The 23,065-nt window shown below is 41.0% G+C and overlaps 2 protein-coding genes across 3 annotated transcripts; both read left to right on the top strand.

Moving 5' to 3' along the window:
* Window positions 1–1,766: 1,766 nt before the first annotated feature.
* Window positions 1,767–5,483, top strand: LOC134752493 (uncharacterized protein K02A2.6-like). Of its 2 annotated transcripts, none has more exons than XM_063688188.1 (2): window positions 1,767–2,205; window positions 2,574–2,712. In XM_063688188.1, the coding sequence occupies exons 1-2, from the start codon at window positions 1,963–1,965 to the stop codon at window positions 2,577–2,579; spliced, it is 249 nt and encodes an 82-aa protein (XP_063544258.1). In that variant the 5' UTR covers window positions 1,767–1,962; the 3' UTR covers window positions 2,580–2,712. The 2 variants fall into 2 exon arrangements, with proteins under 2 accessions (XP_063544258.1, XP_063544257.1); XM_063688187.1 differs by having other exon boundaries at window positions 2,068–2,205; window positions 2,574–5,483.
* Window positions 5,484–8,044: 2,561 nt separating this feature from the next.
* LOC134752135 (complex I assembly factor ACAD9, mitochondrial) lies at window positions 8,045–22,413 on the top strand. Its single transcript, XM_063687724.1, has 10 exons — window positions 8,045–8,626; window positions 9,264–9,487; window positions 11,073–11,234; window positions 11,764–11,907; window positions 13,157–13,307; window positions 16,929–17,080; window positions 18,812–18,927; window positions 19,701–19,858; window positions 20,732–20,803; window positions 22,173–22,413. Exons 1-10 carry the CDS (start codon window positions 8,193–8,195, stop codon window positions 22,384–22,386), a joined length of 1,827 nt encoding a protein of 608 aa, XP_063543794.1. The 5' UTR covers window positions 8,045–8,192; the 3' UTR covers window positions 22,387–22,413.
* The last annotated feature ends 652 nt before the right edge of the window (window positions 22,414–23,065 follow it).

The following is a 23,065-nucleotide window of genomic DNA, read 5'->3' as shown; positions in this document are numbered from 1 at the left end:
GACATTTCTCACATTTGTATTAATGTTCTTTATTTTATAAACTGATCGGCGATTGGCCCTAGTCACACCTGATGGAAAGTGAAGACAGGGCCTAAGATGGAGCTCACCACTTCACTCACAGGCCGCTACTTCAGTAACAGCCTATTCACTCTTGTTGTAAAGAGACCGAGGTCATATTGATCAGGGAATACAGATGGCGGGGATACATGTAATTTTTTTTGTTTCGTTTTCATTACGTGAAGAAATGCATTGAATTTATCAACTTAGTGTATTGGCGCCATATTAGCGCCTTGTCACTAAATATGTATTCCGTAACTTCATTTGAATCTGATTAATTTTACTTTAGTTTGTTTTCATCTTGAACTCTAGAGACCTCTGTTGTTATTAGAATAACTATAACTAGAAGCCCCTAGAGGGGCTAATGAACTAAGTTTTGTAACTTTGGATTATTGTAAGGCTTCTATTGCCATTAATTTTCAATTAGGTATGCTTTTTTTCTCTCTTTTTTGTACGCATGCGTGTGTGCGTAAGTGTTAAGGGCCCTCTACACTCATGCGCGAATCACGGCGCGAAGCCGCGAACGCGAGTCTGGAGTCTAGTTCGCTAATCAGCGAAATCGACTCCACACTCGCGTTCGCGGCTTCGCGCCGTGATTCGCGCATGAGTGTGGAGGGCACTTTAGCATTAGTTTAAAATTGAATATTTTGTAACTACCTGTGAGTTCCTGTAATTGGCTTCCTGTTTTAATCTTGTTGTTTATTGTAAGTGTATAGCTGTTGGTCCTCCTTACCATAAATAAATAAATAAATAATTTTAAGGTTTAGACTTACTTGTTTTAGTCACTCGCGCGACATGTTTCGGAGAGCCTAGGTCTCCTTTCTCAAGCACTAATAGTGCGAGCAGCGTTCACGACGACCGACACGACCGTGTATTGCGTACTGCCGCGCGCCGCGACGCCCGCTGCGCGCGCCTCGAGAAAGCCGGTTGGGGTTGCGATTGGGGTTGGGCCGTGTGTCTTACAACAGTTTAAATTCGATCAGATAACGATATTTCGATTTTCGCGTTTCGCGGTAGGCCACCTGTAAACAAACCGCCTTGTCACGTCATGTCATAGTGAAAACTTGTCAAAAAACTGTTTTAGGCATAGTATGTATATGTTACTCTATGGTTTAGTATGTGCACTCTGGCGACAGAACATTGCAGTAATATTCCCTATTGAATATGATTTAAATTTCATCTTTGGTTTCATTGCATCGAACTCAAGAAGTACTATAGGTAGAACCTTGGGCCTAAGGAGGTTTGGTAGGTTGACCTTTTAGATAGTATCTTATCTTATCTTATCTGATAGTTTCGGGGGCCCTTGCGGATACACTTCGACCCATAGGGATCTTTTGTGCAGTTACCCCCTAGAAAAAGTCCGTCCGCTACTTAGATAGTATAGATAGATAGTATAGTATAGATAGAGATTTAGGATTTAGATAGTGTAATGTATGTACCTACTTACGTACCTAACGGTACTTGTCATGTATCGCGGTGCATTCGGATGCGCCCTCTGCAGACCATTTAGTCTCGCAATAAATAGCTAAGTGAACGGACGTGCGTGTTTCTTTTATGCATATACCTCAGTGGCGACGAGGATGGGATTTAATTTCAAGAACCGAGAATTGGCTGTTCGTATAAAAAATGTCCGTGGGAAAAATAAAAGCGTTCGAGGTCTCGGCGGGCAATTGGAGTACTTATGTGGAGCGTGTGAGTATGAGCGAGAAGGGCGATGCGGGAGAGAGAGCCGAGACGGTACATGCACTCACATCGTGGCAGCCGCGTGGCGGTAATGGCGCTAGCAATGTAATTTGTGCAGTGTGCGGAAGGTTAGGTCACCGTGACGTCCAATGTCCTTACAAAGATTTTCAGTGTAACAAATGTGGTAACGTAGGTCACTTAAAACGCGTGTGTCCGGCAAGGATGGCAGGTGGTAGTGGCAGCGGCGCCCGTGGCTCGGGCGGCGGCGCTCGTGGGGCGAGCGGTAGCAGCGGTGGCGGCGCTCGGCGCCGGGGCACCGGCGGCCGCAGGGGCGCGCGGCGCCCCAGTCGCGCCCTACACCATGTCCTGGCAGAGGATGGCGAGACTCAGTATGAAGGAGAGGGTACGTCGGGGTCCGACGTCGAAGAAGACCTGTATCATCTCTGCCTAAACGATTATAAATCGGTAAGCCTATCGTTATGTGTAGATGATGAAGTTTTGTCTATGGAAATCGACACAGGGAGCGCGGTGTCGTGTATAAGTAGTGATACTTATAATAAGTACTTTAAATACAGACCGTTGGAACAGTTTCCTTTGGTGTTAAAAGTTTATGATGGCCGCCGTGTTAGACCCCTAGGGGTCATAAGGCCCGTGGTTAGATTTGAAAACCGATTGAAAAAGTTAGAACTGTTTGTTATTGAGGGTGGCAGTACCCCACTATTAGGCAGACACTGGCTAACAGAGTTACAGATTCGGGTTCCTAGGTTTTATAAAGAGTATTTATTTAACTTTAACGAGTCCCTTAATAATGATTTATGTACTTTGCTCGACAGATATAAGGAGTTATTTAGCGGAGGACTCGGGCGGTTTAGTGGTGGAAAAGCGACACTCCGAGTGCGTGAAGGGGCTACGCCGGTGTTCTGCCGTGCGCGGCCGCTGCCGTACGCGCTCCGCGATCGCGTCGAGGCGGAGCTGGACGAGATGCTGCGCTGCGGCGTCATCGAGCCGGTCGACACGTCGGAGTGGGCCACGCCGCTGGTACCGGTACGTAAAGCTGATGGGAGTTTGCGAATCTGTGCAGATTACAAAGTGACCTTGAACCCCGCCTTGCTGATTGATAGGTATCCGCTTCCTAAGATAGATGACCTTTTAGTGAGACTCAATGGTGCCCGCGTATTTTCAAAAATTGACCTGACGCAGGCGTATAATCAGGTGGAGTTAGACGATTCTAAAAAGTATACCGTCGTCAACACGCATAAGGGATTATTCAGATATAATAGACTTGTTTACGGATTGTCTTCCAGCCCTGGTATATTCCAGCGAATTATGTCCAACTTGTTGAAAGATCTACCTCAAGTAGAAGTATTTCTCGATGATATAATTATTGGTTCCGCGGACATAAATTCTCATTTGGGGACATTAGAAAAAGTTTTGAAACGGCTTCACGGTCATGGATTGAAATTAAAGAAAAGTAAATGTTCTTTCTTATTAGAAGAGGTACAGTATCTGGGATATGTAATTTCAAAAGACGGAATTAAAGTAGATTCCACCAAGATAGAAGGTATCCTTAAGATACCTCGACCTCTCAATGTGAAAGATGTAAGGTCATTTTTAGGGGTAGTTAATTTTTATGCTCGATTTGTACCGCATTTGAGTACGATTCTATCCCCTTTGTATGACTTACTTAGGAAAGGTGCCGTATGGAATTGGAATGAACGATGCGAAAAATCATTTAAAAGTATTAAAAAACTGTTAGTGAGCGCGGAGGTGTTAAGTCATTACGATCCCAACAAACAGCTGACGCTGACCACTGACGCGAGCAGCCGCGGAATCTCCGGCGTGCTGACACAGCCCGGGGACAGCGCGGGCGCGGGCGCGGGCGGGGCGCGCGAACGACCAGTGGCTTACGTCTCGCGTTCTTTAAATGAGGCGGAACGTAATTACTCGCAAATAGATAAAGAGGCGTTAGCAATCGTATTCAGTTTACAGAAATTACATCAATTCCTTTATGGCAGACATTTCACATTACGAACGGATCACAAACCGCTCGTTAGTATTTTTGGTTCCAAGCAGGGTATTCCCGCGATGGTGGCTAGCCGATTGCAGCGGTGGGCGATTAAACTTTCCGCATATACTTATGATATAGAGTACGTACGCACCGATGCAAATGGCGCAGATGGCTTGTCGCGCTTGCCCGTGCCGATCAAAAATGCCGAGTCGCTAGACGGTCCGCCGCCCGAGCAAACGTATTTACATTTCGCCCACAACGAATTGTTATTAGATTATCACGATGTTAAAAAAGAAACACAACGCGACCCGACTTTGAGCAGAGTGTTAGGATATATACGGTCCAGTTGGCCGACGGAAGTTGAAATGCGAAATTTACAACCGTACTTTAACCGTAGGCTAGAACTGTACGAAGAGTTAGGATGCGTAATGTGGGGCCATCGCGTGGTTATACCGGAAGGTTGCCGAGATAGGGTTTTAAGCGTGTTACATGAGAGCCATATGGGAATCGTAAAGACAAAAGCGTTTGCCCGGAGCTATGTGTGGTGGCCGGGCATAGACGAGGCGGTGGAGCGCACGTGTCGCGAGTGCGGCGTGTGCGCCGCCGAGGCGGAGGCGCCCGCGCGCCACGCGCCGTGCCCGTGGAGCTGGCCCTCGCGCCAGTGGACGCGGGTTCATTTAGACTTTTTAGGACCTCTTTATGGAGTAACGTATTTGGTTATGATTGACGCTCGAACAAAGTGGCTCGAGGTATTCCCGGTAAATAGTACCTCGGCTAATAACACCATTGAAAAGTTGTGTGAAGTTAACGCTCGATGGGGTTTCCCTAGACAAATAGTTTCGGACAACGGCCCTCCGTTTACGAGTACACAGTTCGCGACCTTTTTAACAAAAAACCGTATTGAACATGTACACTCAGCTCCATATCACCCCGCGTCTAATGGAGCCGCCGAAAATGCGGTTCGAATAATTAAACGGGTTATAAAGAAAGCCGTGCGACAAAAACACAATGTTAATTTAGCTATCAGTAATTTCTTATTACATTACCGAAATACGCCACACTGCACAACAGGAGAAAGTCCAACTACGCTTATGATTGGCAGGCAGGTTCGTACCCAATTAGATGTACTGCGTCCAGATTGTGAAGATAGGGTTCGTAAGGCACAGAGGAAACAAGCGGACATACGATTAAGCCCTAATCGGGTTCTCCAATCAGGAGATAAAGTATGGATAAGGCAATATCAGGGAGATACGAAATGGCTTCCTGGTCGTATTACTCAGAGGACAGGTACTACGGACTATACAGTGCGCGATAACTTAAATAGGGAGGTACATAGGCACGTTGATCAGTTAAGGCGGCGATCAAGTATGTTAACCTGCCCAGGTGACTCATCAGCTTTGCAGGTACCTCGGCCCGAACCAGTGCAACATACTGGCGATGCCATCCCTGACCGTCCCGATACACCGATAGCCACAAGTACGCCGCAGCGCAGTCATCAAGGTCGACCGCCCACTTCGAGCGGAGCGAGTCCAGGTCCGAGCCGGCCGGCGGACGCGCGGTCCGTAACGCCGCAGCCCTCGCCAAGGTCAGACGGTAGTGAAGACCTCTTTTTGTCGCCTACAACAATTTCCACCCCACCATCTAAACCGCCCCAGTTACCTAGACCTGTCAGAGAATGTAGAAAAAAAAATCCACCAAAATATAAACTTTAAATTTTTTTTTGTTAGACTAGTCACTGTAAATTGTGCCATGTAACGTTTTGGTATAGGGTTGAGGATCACTAGTGCCATATTAAACTGTTCTAAACAAATGTACTTAAGCATAACTTGTGAAAGACTATAGGTATTGTACCATTATGATCGTAGTGTTAAAAAAAAAAATAGAAGCTAATTTTCTCAGGTATTTCTGTAACTGTATGGATTATATCATTCATAATTAGATATCTAACTATATTCTTGATATTGTTATCATTAATAAAGAAAACACTAATTAGTGCCAGAAATGCCTATGTAATTCGAGTGCGTAAACATTTACATAGTTCGCGAATTATATTTAGGCTCTAAGACTGTAAATAATTATCGTAATATAATACTTGAACATCCGATAACTCCCTTATTCATATTCCCAGCAACATTTTAATGGTGTCAATTAACGCTCCTAATGACCCAATCTCAAATAAACAATATTTTTGGTAATTAGATAAAAGAAACCAGTTATAATATCCTTCACTTGGAACAAGAAAAAAATATGTAGATATTGTAGATGAACATATTTTATGAATGATGGCGTTATCGAACCTTTTTTTTATAGTAGGTAGTTAAAGTTTTCCTCATATAAGGCATGCTATTTTTATACCTACTTACCGTAGACTTAAGATTCACCTAAGAATATTGTTTGGTTTACTGTTTCCCTTGAAACATAACAGTAGTGTTGTGCATTCCTTTTTGTTATATATAGTTACTTACCGAGTAGGTACTTGGAAAGGAGAAGGCATGGTGTTTAAAGTATGTAGTATTTAAATATTTAAATAATGTTTAAGAAGAGAGTGATGTAATGTATGTACCTACTTACGTACCTAACGGTACTTGTCATGTATCGCGGTGCATTCGGATGCGCCCTCTGCAGACCATTTAGTCTCGCAATAAATAGCTAAGTGAACGGACGTGCGTGTTTCTTTTATGCATATACCTCAGATAGTATAGATAGGATATTCTTACACAGATTGACTAATGAGGGCTAACGCGTATGAATTCGCCGCTAGGGGCGCTAGTGTAGATGGTGGTCTTTTCCATAGTTCGAAATGTCAAATTTCACTTGTCACTTCAATGACAACAGCTGTTCTTTAGTCTTTTGGACCACCATCAACAGAGGCGCCAACTGGTGAGCAAAAAAACGATAGCCCTCATTCCAAAAGTCCCCAATTCTTAGCATTAGTTTTCAAGCGGACCCCAGGCTCCCATGAGCCGTGTCAAAATGCCGGGATAACACGAGGAAGATGATGACATAGAAACACCTAAGACTCAAAAACAAATATCTGTGCTCACCACACAAATAAATGGCCTTACGGGGATTCGAAACCAGGACCATCGGCTTCACAGGCAGGGTCACTACCCACTAAGCCAGACCAGTCGTCAACCTGTCGGCCTTTTACCATGATTGAGGCTGATTTTTTTTTTGTCTGAACCCCGATATACGCGAATTTCTCTTAACGCGATTTTTTGCGGAACGTATTCCTCGCGTAAAGCGGGGTATTAGGCCTCATAATCACGAGCGCTTTTTCAACGCGCGTTAAAAAAGCGTTTGAATGACACAAATTGAAACATGATGGCGGTAGCGTTTTTTATCAAGCGTTGTTGGATTTTCAACTGTGGGCCCGGCCACATGTACGCGGTGCGACGTCGCCAACGCAACGCGGCGCGTTTTGCGGTGCCGCCGCCGCCCCGCAGAAATCTGCGAGCAAAATCTGGCGGTGCGTCGTGCGTTGTCGCGCGCAGCGCCGCAAAACGGTGCGCGGCGCCGCCCGCCGCAACGCAAAATCTGGCGGTGCGGCTTGCGGTGCCGCGTCCGTCGTCGGCGCTGCATAGTTAAGAATTCGACTACCAGGAGTGTACTCCTGATACGACGCACCAGATTTTGCGGTGCGGCGGCGGCACCGCAAAACGCGCCGCGTGCGGGCAGATTCAAGCGCTTTTTTAACGCGCGTTTAAAAATTGCTCGTGTGCAGGGTCGCTTACGTATTCTCTTTCTTGTTTTTTTTTTTTTTTTCTTTTTTTTTACCGTGGAATGAAATACGGTTATAACACACCATCGCACCGCTCCGCGACGTTGGAGCAGTTCTAGTTGGTGTTCCACGAAAACATGGAAATATAGGACACATGGCAACACTGGCGCACGTGTCCGGCAGTCTGTAAGGTACGGTACGGTCGGTTTTGCCGGTTTGGTGCGATGGTGTGGAACCCACGCCAATACTACCTATTCCTAGAACTGCTTCAAGGTCGCGGTGCGGTGCGATGGTGTGTTACGAATTTAAATTTCGACGCCGATTATGACCGATATTACCGAAAAAATGGAGGTGCCGACGCAAGAATACCAATTTGTGACGATAGTATTTTCGTTTAAGGGCATTTTTTAACTTAGAGGGCTCAAATATCACCATAAATCTAAAATTTGTGATTGAATTGGAGATTGACGGCCAGTTTCATTCTGATCAAATCGGTCGATTTGATCATCCCGTCTGTTTTGTGGGCTCCACTTAAATGTCAAACGCCAGAACTGTCAAAATACTCAAAATTGACATTATAACCTCCAAAGATTACAAAACCCACAAAACCGAGGAATAAGAACAATATTTTCTCTTATTTTGTAAAGAGTTCTTTCATAATCGTAAATTAAAAACATAAACAAGCGAAAAATATAATATAAAAGTGCCTTCTATCAGAAGACAATGAATATAGCTCGTACAATTTGCACAATTCGCAGCAAGAATGTCAGCAAAAAAGTGTTCAGAAATTTTCGCATATCTTCCTCAAACTACGATTCAACACAAGCATCGCAACCTAAAGTGCAAGAAGAAAAATACGATTTCGAAGACTTGAAGGTTATAGAGCGAGCGGAGAGCAGAAAAGCTGCGATACCGCCTTTTATGAAGAATGTGTTCGTATCCATATTTGACCGGGAGTTGCTAGCTTATCCTGAAATTTTAAATAAAGATGACAGTGAAGACTTGGATAAGAGAGTGTCTAGACTGCAGGCGGTGTTTGGGAACCCGGAGAAAACAAAAGAAGAGCGTCAAGAAGTGTTAATACAGAACCAAATGTATGCCGCGCCTGTATCTTTAACACTCGGTGGGTTGGCCATGAATGTAACAGAGAGTATAAGGTATGTTTTAGCTTAAAAATAAATAATGTGCCATTTTCATAGATGATGTATTTCTGTTGGCGCTATAACAACAAATACTAAAAAGGAACCCTCTGTGGGCGAGTCCGACTTGCACTTGTCCAGTTTTATAAACATCAAGAGGGTAAAAAGGCTGCAAAGATGGAGTTTCAATTGCAATTATTATTTGTAGATAATTTTAATTAAGTCACTAACATAATGTAGAGGTCAAATTTCTTTTAAATCTGTTACCTTAGAAATATATTTTAAAATGTCCAAGTCTCATGTGAGTTAGATTTTTAAAATTGCCCACTAACCCAGGGTTAACCGATTAAACCTGGAGATTACCATTGAGGTTACCAGTGCAATTTGACACTGGGTTAACAGTTTAACAGGTTAACCCTGGGTTACTGGGATAGTGCAAGTGGCCCTAAACTGTAAAATTGTACAGTCAAACATGTGTGCAACAGTGTAAAACAGTGTAAAAACATGGGTGCATACAACTCACTCAAAAATATGTCCCATAGTTCTTAATTCGCTGACATAAGAGCTATGGGACATATTTTTGAGTATGATGAGTGCATCCATATTTTTACACTAGTAAAATAATTGATATTTTAATTCCCATTGATATCTTCAGATACCTAGAAACAATATCATCAGATCTTCAACTGGGTCAACAACTGAGCGACCACTGGGTAGCCCTGGAGGCTTTAAAGGCCGGTCTCCGATCAGAGCAGTTCCGACAGATCTTGGACGACCTGGTCTCTGGAGAGAATGTGGTTTCCCTGTGTGTTAAGGAGAAGCTTGCTGAGAGGATATCGCAGGCTGATTTTAGGACCACTGCGGAGATGGATGGACAAGGTAGAACCATCTTCTTTCATCACCCTCTCCGGTCCTGGATAGACATGTGCGTCACGCCGCCGACGATTTTTCCCCGCCGCCGCTGCCGATCAATTTGACCGGTGTATTGTATTGTATTGTAGTTCGGGCGATTTTCCGCAACTCGACGACTGGCGCCTATTTTGCGTGACATGGGGGTGGGCTAGTCCTGCCAGCCCAGCTCCTCGAGGAAACCTATCAAACCTTTGATGTTGAGTAGGACCTCGGGGAGGTCTCTCGGGGATCCGAGATGTTTTGCCCTATGGGGCCACTCCGCTGCACTCCAGCACCACGTGAGAGGCTGTTTCTTCTGTCTCCATGCATCCTCTACATAGGGGACTGTCTGTGACACCTGTTATAAAAAGATGTTTGTTAAATAAAAACCTGTGTATAATCGGCGTGGAAATTTTTGATATCAATCGTGTCTTATTGCATGTTGCGTAGTAAGTAGATAGTGTCAGAGGTATAATTTAAAGATTCTTATACTTTTTCGCTTATTATTTGCCAGTTTAATTAAATTAGCATCATTTTTGTTGTTGCAATGTCAGCTGTGATAACGAATTAGCGTCAATTTAAATTATCATCTCATAAAAAGTAGAGTGTGCGACTTGCAATCCGGAGGTCGCGGGTTCAAATCCCGGCTCGTACCAATGAGTTTTTCGGAACTTATGTACGAAATATCATTTGATATTTACCAGTCGCTTTTCGGTGAAGGAAAAAATCGTGAGGAAACCGGACTAATCCCAACAAGGCCTAGTTTCCCCTCTGGGTTGGAAGGTCAGATGGCAGTCGCTTTCGTAAAAACTAGTGCCTACGCCAATTCTTGGGATTCGTTACCAAGCGGACCCCAGGCTCCCATGAGCCGTGGCGCCCGTGGCAAAAATGCCGGGACAACGCGAGGAAGATGATGCGACAGTAAAATTGGTCATAAACACCACATCGACAAACGTTGCTAATACATTTCTAAAGGAAATTATGCACTGTTGAAACTTACACCATGTCCATTACTGAATAAGCAGTCATTGTTATCTGTATTACGCATATATTCAAGCAAATATAAACTATGCGATTAATATATGGGGAATTGGAGGAGATACCGAAAGAGTATTAAAATTACAAAAGCGATCAATCAGAATATTAAATAAGTTACGTAAGCGTCAATCAGCTATAATATATTTTACAAAAGACCGGATAATGACCGTTATCTCACTTTTTATATACAAAGATGGCAGTCGCATTCGTAAAAACTAGTGCCTACGCCAATTCTTGGGATTAGTTGCCAAGCGTACCCCAGGCTCCCATGAGCCGTGGCAAAAATGCCGGGACAACGCGAGGATGATGATGATGATCAGTGAAAGAACATGGGCCCAAATCATATAAAAATAATAAATACAAATAAAAAAATCATTTATTTTTAGTTTTAATCATGTGTTGATAGATGGCAGTAAATTCACTGTGACTACAAAATTTACTATGACAGTACCCAGTACCCTCATATCCTATATTCTCTTTGCTAATTATAATAATTTAGTAATAAATTTTATAATACAACATCAAACTATTTCAGAAATATGGAGGATCTCCGGTGAAAAAGTTTGCAGTGCCACTTCCGGCTACTTCTTAGTCCTGGGCAGTTCTGAAGCGGGCAGGATCCGGGCGTTCCTGGTGCATCCTGGCGCTGCGGGCGTGACGGCTACTGGGGACTTTGTCACCTTCCAGAAGACACCGGGTAACTATTTTTTAGCAGTGATCTATTATGAAGGCCCTTTAAATATCATGTCAGTCAGTCCAGGATATTTCAGGTTCTTTTGGTACACGTTCTGTACCTAGAGTTGTGCTGTTCCCGGGAACGTTCCCCATTTTGTATGGAGAAATTTACCTCTTGGGAAATTTCCCCGGGGCACCTAACCCGATACCGATACCTCTACGCTTTCCCGAGATAAAGACGGAACCATATTACTAAGACTTTGCTGTCTGTCTGTCTGTCTGTCTGTCCGTCTGTCACCAGGCTGTATCACATGAACCGTGATAGCTATACAGTTGAAATTTTCACAGATGTATTTCTGTTGCCGCTATAACAACAAATACTAAAAACAGAATATAATAAATATTTAAGGGGGGCTCCCATACAAGAAGCGTAATTTTTTTGCCGTTTTTTGCGTAATGGTACGGAACCCTTCGTGCGCGAGTACGACTCGCACTTGGCCGGTTTTTTTCCTTGGAACCCTAAAAACATGTTTATTTATATATTCTTCCAGCTACACCCCTCGATGAGGTGACAGAAGCGGCCCTGGCACAAATCCTGGGTGCGTCGCGGCTCCACACGGCTACTTTATGCCGCTGCAGCCTCCAGCGCGCCATGCTAGCGGCCACCGACTATATCAGAGACAGGGCTTTCAATGGTACGTTTAAATATTAGGCTAGCCGGCCATTTCTTTTAGAAACAAGTAAAAATTATTATTTCCATAGTTTTTTATCCTAACCAATGAGGATATAATAAGATAGAGCGGTACTGTAATAGTAAATTTCGTAACCACTTTAAATTCACTGCCATCTATCGACATACTTTAAAACTAAAAATGAAGATTTATAAAAATACGTTAAAATGTATTTAAATATGGATAAATGTTTTTTTTTATTTGCATTAATTATTTTTATATAATTTTGACCCATGTTCTTTCACTGGTATGCGTTAAAATTATAAATAACAAACGAAACAGTCAACGCCCTCTATACGAGAGTAGGCCAAAACTAGTGGCGCCATCTGATCGAGAATCAAATTTTCGTGATTTTCGAGGCACGTTTTTTCCTTAGACTGTATCCATCTATTACGGAGTTATATCTATCTTTGTCCTAACTAATTATATAAGTAACTGTAATATCCGCGTTAGGTAGGTACTAGGTACCAATCAATTTTTAGGGTTCCGTACCCAAAGGGTAAAAACGGGACCCTATTACTAAGACTCCGCTGTCCGTCTGCCTGTCACCAGGCTGTATCTCATGAACCGCGATAGCTAGACAGTTGAAATTTTCATAGATGATGTATTTCTGTTGCCGCTATAACAACAAATACTAAATAGTACGGTGCGCGAGTCCGACTCGCACTTGGCCGGTATTTCGAATCTTACTTGATTGGCAGTTTGAGTCTGTCACCAATAAAGATTCTCGATATAAAACGAAAACCTCGACCACTAAAAAAAAAAAAAAGCCCTTTATTCAATGTAAAAACGGTTACATATAAATTTGAAAAATAAAACTTAAACTTAAAATTAGTGTTTTAATTACATGAATCCCTAGTGGGTAAAGGCCTCCTCCAGTGCTGCTCATTTGTCCCTGTCCTGTGCTAATGACATCCAGTCTGTGCCGGCTGTTCCTTTTATGTCATCTTCCCAACGTGTAAGTGGTCTGCCTTGGCCTCTTTTGCCAAGTAGGCCTCTCCATTTAGTGACTTTCGATGTCCATCTCTTGTCTGTTAGTCTTGCTGTATGGCCTGCCCACTTCCATTCATTAGAACATAAACCTCGACCACTATTCAACCTGAAAACGCGACTGTCCCGTCTTAATGGGCATTCTGAGTCTCAAGGAAATTTTGTAGGTTTTTTTTGTGTAAAAATTTTCAATATTTATTAATTATTTATTGTTTCGTAACAGGTAAACCACTATCCGAGATGCCAATGCTCCGTTCCACCATAGGTTCCACTCTGTTGGACATATATGCTTCAGAAAGTGCAGAGTATTTCACAGCTGGCTTACTAGACGGATATCTTAACCCCGACGCTGAGATAGAGATGGCTATGTGCAGGTAAGTTATATTTATTTAAGCCGGATTTCGGACCCGGGTATGTCCTTAAACTACGTCCAAAAGGACCCGGGTATGTCCTTAAACTACGTCCAAAAGAGAGGTATGGGCACTGTGAATGACATCTCGCTTTGTGTGGTAGGGCACAGGACAGCGGATGTCATTCCAGATCTAGAGCAGAGCCCAACTGGGGAGGTACCTCCACCTTACAGAAAACCGCAGCCAAATAACATTCTAATTATTATTCTATTCTATATTATTCTGAATCTGACATATTAATTATTATTATTGTATTCATTATTTAAATTTATTGGATTTTGATTTTATTGTTGAAATTTTTGTTTTTATTTTTAATGTATTTACTAACACATAGCTATAACGATGGTACTCACAATATTGTATGGAATCTTAAATGTTCTGAAATAAAGATATTTTATTTTTATAACACTAGACCCTACTAATAGTGTTGTGTTCCTGCCGGTGAGTAAGGTTGCCAGAGCTCGAGGGAGAGGAGTGTTAGGGTCGGCAACGCGCATGTAACTCCTCTGGAGTTGCAGGCGTACATAGGCTATGGAGACTGCTTAACATCAGGCGGGCCGTATGCTTGTTTGCCACCGACGTAGTATAAAAAAAGCCTTTATTTTTCCTTAAATAGTTTTACATAGTAAAAGTTTTCTAATATTATTGTTTTTCATTTTACTATATTAAGGACCCCTATCGGGTATAGGCCTCCTCCATGTCTTTCCACCTTTCTCGGTCTTTTTTGCCTTGATTAGCCAATTTTCTCCTGCTGTGGTTATGATATCCTTGGACCACCTTGTTGTGGGTTTTCCCGCCTTCCTTTTGCCATGGGGTCCTGGCCACTTTGTGACTTTGTTGGTCCATCTGTCATCTGTCAATCTTTCTACGTGCAGGTCCTATGCAGGTAAGTTATTGGTCGGAAATGCACATGCGATTTGATTTGGTCCGGTCTGGCCTAGTGGGTATGGACCCTGCCTGTGAAGCCGATGGTCCTGGGTTAGAATCCCGGTAAGGGCATTATTTGTGTGATGAGCACAGATATTTGTTCCTGAGTCATAGGTGCTTTCTACGTATTTATATATTATATATATCGTTGTCTGAGTACACATAACACAAGCCTCCTTGGGCTTACCGTGGGACTTAGTCAATCTGTGTAAGAATGTCCTAAAATATTTATTTATTTATGAGATACCTCTATAAGTACGATTCCCACCGAACGGGCGGAGTCGGAGCGCATTTCACATTTGCCGGACGGCTGCTTGCGGACGCGGACGGCTCCGGACGGATTCCGTACCATACATTGGCAGAAGCCATAGAGTAACTTATACTAGAGCGGTACTGTCATAGTAAATTTTGTAACCCCAGTAAATTCACTGCCATCTGTCGACACACTTTAAAACTAAAAATGAAGATTTATAAAAATATGAATAAATGTATTTAAATATAGATAAATGATTTTTTTTATTTGCATTAATTATTTTTATGATTTTGACCCATGCTCTTTCACTGATATGCGTTAAAATTGTTAAATAACAAACGAAACCGTCAACGCCATCTATTCGACTGTAGGCCAAAACTAGTAGCGCCCTCTGAACGAGAATCAAATTTTCTTGATTTTCGAGGCACGTTTTTTCCTTAGACTGTATCTATCTATTACGGAGTTATATCTATCTTTGGCAGAAGCGATGGAGTCCGACCGTAGCCGTCCGCGTCCGCGAGGAGCCGACCGGCTTGCGACCGTGCAAATATACCGTGTAATTATAAAAAGACATGTAATATGAATTATTATGAATATACAAAATATGAAATATATGAAATGCGCGGTGACTCGGCCCGTTCGGTAGGAATCGTTCTTAAGTTTTGGCAAAGATAGATATAACTCCGTAATAGATAGATACAGTCAATGAGGATATAATAAGATAGAGCGGTACTGTTATAGTAAATTTTGTAACCACTGTAAATTCACTGCCATCTATCGACATACTTTAAAACTAAAAATGAAGATTTATAAAAATACGTTAAAATGTATTTAAATATGGATAAATCATTTTAATACTTGCATTAATTATTTTTATATGATTTTGACCCATGTTCTTTCACTGGTATGCGTTAATATTATAAATAACAAACGAAACAGTCAACGCCCTCTATACGAGAGTTGGCCAAAACTAGTGGCGCCATCTGATCGAGAATCAAATTTTCGTGATTTTCGAGGCACGTTTTTTCCTTAGACTGTATCCATCTATTACGGAGTTATATCTATCTTTGATACAGTCTAAGGAAAAAACGTGCCTCGAAAATCAAGAAAATTTGATTCTCGTTCAGAGGGCGCTACTAGCTTTGGCCAACTGTTGAAAAGATGGCGTTGACGGTTTCGTTTGTTATTTAACAATTTTAACGCATATCAGTGAAAGAACATGGGTCAAAATCATAAAAATAATTAATGCAAATAAAAAAAATCATTTATCTATATTTAAATACATTTATTCATATTTTTATAAATCTTCATTTTTAGTTTTAAAGTGTGTCGACAGATGGCAGTGAATTTACTAGGGTTACAAAATTTACTTTGACAGTACCGCTCTAGTATAAGTTACTCTATGGTTTTGGTGACGTCAAACATCACAATGTGTCAATAGGGTATTTTCCACATGTCGATTTTTATAACTAAATCTAGTTAAATAGATAATGAGCAATTTATCACAATAGATTGGTAACTTAAAAAATATATGGGTTTAATAAATAAATACATCAAAGATTTTTTTTTTAACTTCCAAATAGGAAGAAAGTAATGATACCATTCGATTCCTTACATTTTATTGTCTTCGGTTACCGCGATAGTTACTCATGAAATAAAACTATGAAAACATACCTCCTTACATTTTATTAAAAGAAAATTTATATAACAACAATATACATAAACGCAATATTTCAACGACAAAATCGCAATTTCCTTGTTTTCTAACTCTTCTAAGCGATAGCTATGGATGGTATAGAAAAGGATCGCAATCTCTTATGGCAGAATTGTTGTAAAAGTGACCGCGTTAAGCTTTAAATAATAGTTCCTAATCTCTCCGGTGGCGCTAGTTAGGCTCTGGGACATGAGTATAACATGAACCATATAAGGCAACAAATAACCCGACCAAATTACGTAGGTTGTTTTTGGTAGTATTTCGGTGTATGGTGGCGCCGCCTAATTACTGTTTTTTGATGGACACTTTTCATACATAGAGATTTGGCTCCTTTATACAGTCTCCATGGCGATAGCGACGTTACATGCTGACGTCACGGTGTAATGTCATTTTGTATTTTGTTTTGTATGAAGCGTTTCGTCAGTAATAAAGCGCGGGTGCTAGACTTTGACCATCATTTGTGACTTTTGTATTGATTTAAGACAATGGGTCCCATACAGACTTTTGATCCTCAAAACAAACCTAATTGGCTGATAACATTCATAAAAAATTGTAAAATACCCTATTTTGATTATTCAGGTGACAATGACAGTCAACTTTTATTTGTGCATTTTTAAATTTCTAAACGGAGGCTAAGAAAACAATCCTAACCGAGTTAAACTTTTGCAAAGGTTTTGCTTGTTATTTTCAGAAACTTCATAGCGTCCGCCGGGCTCGCCAGAATTCTGGACCTCCTGTCTATCCCTCCGTTGGAGAACCAAAAGGAGTTCAGTCGGTACCTCGAGGATATGCGCCTGCTCACGTTCCGGGGGGAGAACAGAGATGGCGTTAATATATTCATTGGTAAGACATAGATATTATGGATTGTATAGAAAGGATCGCAATCTCTTATGGCAGAATTGTTGCAAAAGTGACCGCTTTCAGCTTTAAATAATAGTTCCTAATCTCTCCGGTGGCGCTAGTTCGGCTCAGGGACATGAGTATAATAACATGAACCATATAAGGCAACAAATAACCCGACCAAATTACATAGGTTGTTTTTGGTAGTATTTCGGTGTATGGTGGCGCCGCCTAAGTACTGTTTTTGATGGACACTTTTCATACATAGAGATTTAGCTCCTTTATATAGTCTCCATGATAGATATGCTTAATTGTGCCATTTTCAACCAAAAGGGTACTTATTGTCGCTTGTTAGTAAGGCGCTTTGCCTATTTCCATATAGCTTCAATTAGAAATGAACCTTATCGACAAGCGACAATGTGGTACCTTTTGGTTGAAAACGTCACAATTATTTATGGGAAACCCGGCATTTTGCCACGGCTCATGGGAGCCTGGGGTCCGCTTGACAACTAATCCCAAGAATTGACGTAGGCACTAGTTTTTACGAAAGCGACTGCCATCTGACCTTCCAACCCAGAGGGTAAACATGGACCTTATTGGGATTAGTCCGGTTTCCTCACGATGTATTCCTTCACCGATAAGCGACTGGTAAATATCAAATGATATTTCGTACATAAGTTTCGAAAAACGCATTGGTACGAGCCGGGGTTCGAACCCGCGACCTCCGGATTGAAAGTCGCACGCTCTTACGGCTAGGCCACCAGCGCTTATGGGAAACCATGATATTATTATTATATTGTGATTATATTTCTAATGTTTTTGCCACCATATGTAATAGATATGTAAAAATGTTACGCACACGCCAACATAATTAGCTCCATGCATGAATTTATTTTTATTTTTGGATTCATAATTTATATCGTTGGAACACCGGAAATGATAAAAATACTTTTGTAAACCTTAACATTACTTTATTAAAAAATATTTAAAATGTTGAAAATTTTTGAGCGGTTGAAACGCTCATAATTTTTGGCGCGAATTCGACAGAGCGTGATGACGTCACACGTTGGGCGGCCCAACTGACGTTTGCTACTAATGACACTAATCTGTCCAACGCGTGACGTCACGTGGCGTTTCGAGCGTTTCGCTCACTAGCTTTTCGTGGGCAAATTATTGTACTTTTTATTTATAATTTTAAGTGATTAAATGGTAATTTAAAAACGGATATGCATTTGTAACATGATATAACGGTAACAAACATCCGAATAAAACATATTTCGTTCAAATATAAACTTCATGCATGAGGCTAATTTGATACAAGTATTATATTATTATACTCGAAGCATTCTTTTACATACATAATAATTGTGACGTTTTCAAGTCAAAGGTACCACATTGTCGCTTACCATAAGGACGAAATTTGCTAGTATCCTTATACAAATAACCTGTCAGAGCGTCCTTATGGCAAGTAACAAAGTGGCACCTTTTGCTTGAAGACGACACAATTGTTCCCTATTCTGTAGAATATAAGCACAATTTCACCGTATCTCCTAAAAAAATCATAAACTGGGTTTAGTAAAACGCAACGGAAAAAATATTTTTTTGAGACAAGTTGTGATTTCATATTTATGGCGCCGAGGATGAGGAATCCTTCAAATCGGCCAGATAATAACGAAAAAAAAAATCGACAGCAAAATGAAAATCGGTTTACATATCAAAAACGTTCCATTGCAGCACTAAACGGTATCCACCATGCCGGCAAAGTGATGGCAGAGGAAATAAAGCAAATCAGAAACCCGCTATTCCACCCCAGCTTCATTGTTAAGAAGGTCTTCGCCAACAGGCATCAGGTAGGGTAAATCGTAACTGGCCACCTTATAGGTACTCGATACACTACCCCCTCTACACCTCTCTATCACCCCTCTATACACTAAACGGTATCCACCATGCCGGCAAAGTGATGGCAGAGGAAATAAAGCAGATCAGAAACCCGCTATTCCACCCCAGCTTCATTGTTAAGAAGGTCTTCGCTAACAGGCATCAGGTAGGGTAAATTACTGGCCACTGTTTAGTAAGTGGCCACCTTATACTCGATACACTAACCCCTCTACACCTCTCTCTCACCCCTCTACAGGGTGGCTAAAAAATAAGTACATTCCCGTTGCCAGGGAGGTTTTGGGATTATACTGAGCAACTTTTACTATGGGACCAACCACGAAATCGCGAAAAAATAATTTAACCTCCCATAGAAAATGGACCAGCCAATATGTATGAAACAGCCAATTTTTTTTTCGCGATTTCGGGGTTGGTTACATAGTAAAAGTTGATCAGTTTAATCCCAAAACTTCCCTGACAACGGGAATGCACTTATTTTTAGCCACCGTGTATACCCTAAACGGTATCCACCTAGCCGGCAAAGTGATGGCGGAAGAAATATTTTATATTAAACTATTTCCACTCTACGAAGCTCTATTTACTGTGAATTCAATGGACATCTGTTTCATTCAGAATGTTTTAATATTTTACTTTGGATTTGCCTAAGGAATTTGAGTCAAAAATGACTACATAACACATAACATCTATTATTATTGAAGTTTTTGACGCCAAAGGTCTTTTTTTTTAGGAAAAAGACGATCCCAAGTTGAATCTGTATTTGGCTGAGCATTTGCACCCGTCGCTCCGACCGGCCGCCGAGCAGTTAGAATACAGTGTGCTGAGAATGAGATTCGCGTGTGAAACTATCATGTCGCGGCACGGGAACAAAGTTGGAGAGGCGTTCACGTGAGTTCATTCAGTCATTCACTCATTCATTCGTCATTTTCATGATCATCCATTCATTCAAGCATCCATTCGTAATTCACTCATTCCTCCATTCGTTATCCATAAGTTAATCTATAATAATTTATTCCTTCGTCATTCATTCATTTATCCATTCACCATTCGCTCAATTTATCATACATTCGTCTATTCATCAGTCACTCATTCATCCGTTAATCATAAGATAAGATAAGATTCCTTTATTGACAGAACTGTGTACATTTAGATGTTGTGGGTAAAATAAAGTCCAACAGCTTGCCCATTTCGGACGTGCAATAATAAACTTAAAACTAGTCAAAGTAAAACAATAACAACAATCATACATCCTACCGTTCATTTATCCGTTCATCATACAACCACTCACCATTCGTTCCTTTATATCCTTTCACTCATTCAATCGTCGCTACGACCGGCCGCTGACAGTTAGAGTACAGTGTGCTGACAATGCGATTCGCATGTGAAACTATCATGGCGCGGCGCGGGAACAAAGTTGGAGAGGCGTTCACGTGAGTTAATTCAGTCATTCACTCATTCATTCGTCAATTTCATGATCATCCATTCATTCAAGCATCCATTCGTAATTCACTCATTCCTTCATTCATTATCCATAAGTTCTTTATTAATAATTCATTCCTTCGTCATTCATTCATTTATCATTAATCATTCGCCATTCATTCATTTTCTACACGTCTTATTCATTCATCCATTTATTCTTCAATCGTTCCTCCATTCATCATCCATTGATTTTTCATTTATCCATTCACCATTCAGGGAATCATCCATTCATTCTTCTATTCATCATTCATTCATTCGTTCAAGACTCAATTTTTGTTGCAGTGAACTGAACAGATTGGCAGAGGCTGCGACAGAGATCCTCGTCATGACTGCCGTCCTCGCTAGGGCTTCAAGGTACAGTCACAGAATAAGTAACAGTATTATCATACAGAACGGCCACGCCCCGCCCCGCCCCGACTCGCATGCCCTCGCCCCGCGACACCAGATTGACGGCCGTTTGCCGACCGCTCAGTACTATTGAGCAACTTACTCACACTATGACGCATGACGCGTGTACAGACGTGCCGTTCACACATAGAAACGCAAGTGATTTTTGATGTATAGCGTGTCCGCCCTGTGATACAATCAACATTCTAAACGTACAGAATGATTAAACAACGTGATTTTAGCCTCAAGGCTCAATGCTTACCTTTTTAAAAATGTTAAACCGTAATAAAAAAAAAACAGCCAACTATAGTTCGAAAATTCCCTAGACTAATTCGAATATCTTCGTTCAAGTGTGGCTATTATTATTATTTTAAGCCAAAATATTTTTATATAGATACGTAAATGGAAGAAAAAAAACTGGCAACACCAAAAAGAAGATTGGTACCTATTCTACTTAATTACGTACCGTCATCCGGAGTGAATAGGGACAAAACTTAAAATGTGATTAATTCGACAATTCCTTAATAACCCGGACAAATTGTATCATACAAAATCTAATTATTTTCAATCGAATGATACAGTTTTTGTGGGTATTATTTAAGAAATTGTCAGGTAAACCTCATTTAAAGTTCTGTCCCTATTCACCCCCGCCATCCCTATTCACCCCAGTTGACGGTATTGCACTTGTGGACCAAAGAGTCTTACTGGATTATAGTTGAGTGGTTTTACGGTAGGGTAGGGTAGGAAACAGTGGCTCGGAAAAAAAATGCCGGGTACAGTGGCTCACTTAACCTAATTTCAACATAATAGAGGCGATAATGCGGCGACTGAGCCACTGTTTCCTACCCTACCCTACACCAAAATTAGATATAACTACGTAATAGATGGATATAGTCTAAGGAAAAAACGTGCCTCAAAAATCACAAAAATTTGACTCTCGATCAGATGGCGCGAGTACCTTTGGCCTACTCTCGTACAGAGGGCGTTGACGGTTTCGTTTGTTATTGAAAATTTTTAACGCATATCAGTAAAAGAACATGGGTCAAAATCATGAAAATAATTAATGCAAATTAAAAAAAACATTTATCCATATTTAAATACATTTTATCGTATTTTTATAAATCTTTATTTTTTGTTTTAAAGTGTGTCGATAGATGGCAGTGAATTTACTGTGGTTACAAAATTTACTATGTCAGTACCGCTCTATAATTTTATATCCTCTTTGCCTACAGCTGAGCCACTGTTTCCTACCCTACCCTACACGTATTGATTTATAAATTTCTGAGTAAATCAGCGTATATTTTAGTATATTTTTATAATATATTGTATTTAACAGATCCTACTGTATTGGGGTACGCAACGCCGAACTAGAGATGAAACTAGCAGCATGCTTCGTTGAGCAATCCAGAGACAGGGTGCGGAAACTCATTAAAGAGTTAGATGACGGGGAATTCATTAATTTAGACCATTTCAAGCTACAGTTTGGCAAGAGAGTCCTTGATACCAAGTCAGCTGTCGTTGAAAAAGCGACTACCAGAGTGTTTTGGTAGAATAAAGTTGAATAAATGTTATAAATTTGTTACTTGGCGTTTTTTTACGAACCTCTCATGTGTGTGTGATCAGAAAACTCGGTTGTGGTGTATAGAGCAGAAGAAAAAGTTCTAAAAAAAGTCTGTCAGGATCCTTGTACACAATGGTCTCTATTGTTTCCCATAAAGTTTTAAGTCATAATGTATTGTTTGTCCACGTTTTCGTTAGTCATATGGTATTTGTCAGAAACGCGTAATTTTTCAGAATTGCCATAAAACAAACCTAACCTAACCTATCTATAGGATAACCTTACGAAAATCCTGAAAGGTTAACGGTTTCAGAATTATGACTAATGATCTGGGGCATTTTCTATGAAAAGGGACCTTATTGTCGATGACGCTTACGCCGCACAGCGTCGCGCGGCATTGTATTTATATCGGAGCATCGTTAATAATGGCGTAAGCGCCATCGACAATAAGGTCCCTTTTTATAGAAAATACCACATCTGACAATCGTTACATTATGGCTTTCAATAATAATGTCAAACAAAGGGACCCATATACGCATACCGTTATGTATGTAAAGTAAAATTAAATTATTTTTCATGTCACTATAATTCTATTTATTTAGTAGCAAATATACACAGTTCATGACCAGCAACGCAGGCTTCTTCAAGTGATACCTACCACCTACTAACAA

Source organism: Cydia strobilella, chromosome 24 (genome assembly GCF_947568885.1).
Source record: "Cydia strobilella chromosome 24, ilCydStro3.1, whole genome shotgun sequence".
Lineage (NCBI taxonomy): Eukaryota > Metazoa > Arthropoda > Insecta > Lepidoptera > Tortricidae > Cydia > Cydia strobilella.
Note: the sequence above shows the minus strand (reverse complement) of the source record. Positions and strands in the feature narration are given on the sequence as shown.

What these genes read in the sequence shown, in the direction of transcription:
- LOC134752135 (XM_063687724.1), top strand. Translation starts at nt 8,193, where the DNA reads ATGAATATAGCTCGTACAATTTGCACAATTCGCAGCAAGAATGTCAGC. An exon ending in TGCGGAGATGGATGGACAAG is followed by an intron (nt 9,488 to 11,072) that starts GTAGAACCATCT and finishes AAACTATTTCAG; the next exon opens with AAATATGGAGGATCTCCGGT. An exon ending in ATAGAGATGGCTATGTGCAG is followed by an intron (nt 13,308 to 16,928) that starts GTAAGTTATATT and finishes TGTTATTTTCAG; the next exon opens with AAACTTCATAGCGTCCGCCG.
- LOC134752493 (XM_063688187.1), top strand. Translation starts at nt 2,722, where the DNA reads ATGCTGCGCTGCGGCGTCATCGAGCCGGTCGACACGTCGGAGTGGGCC.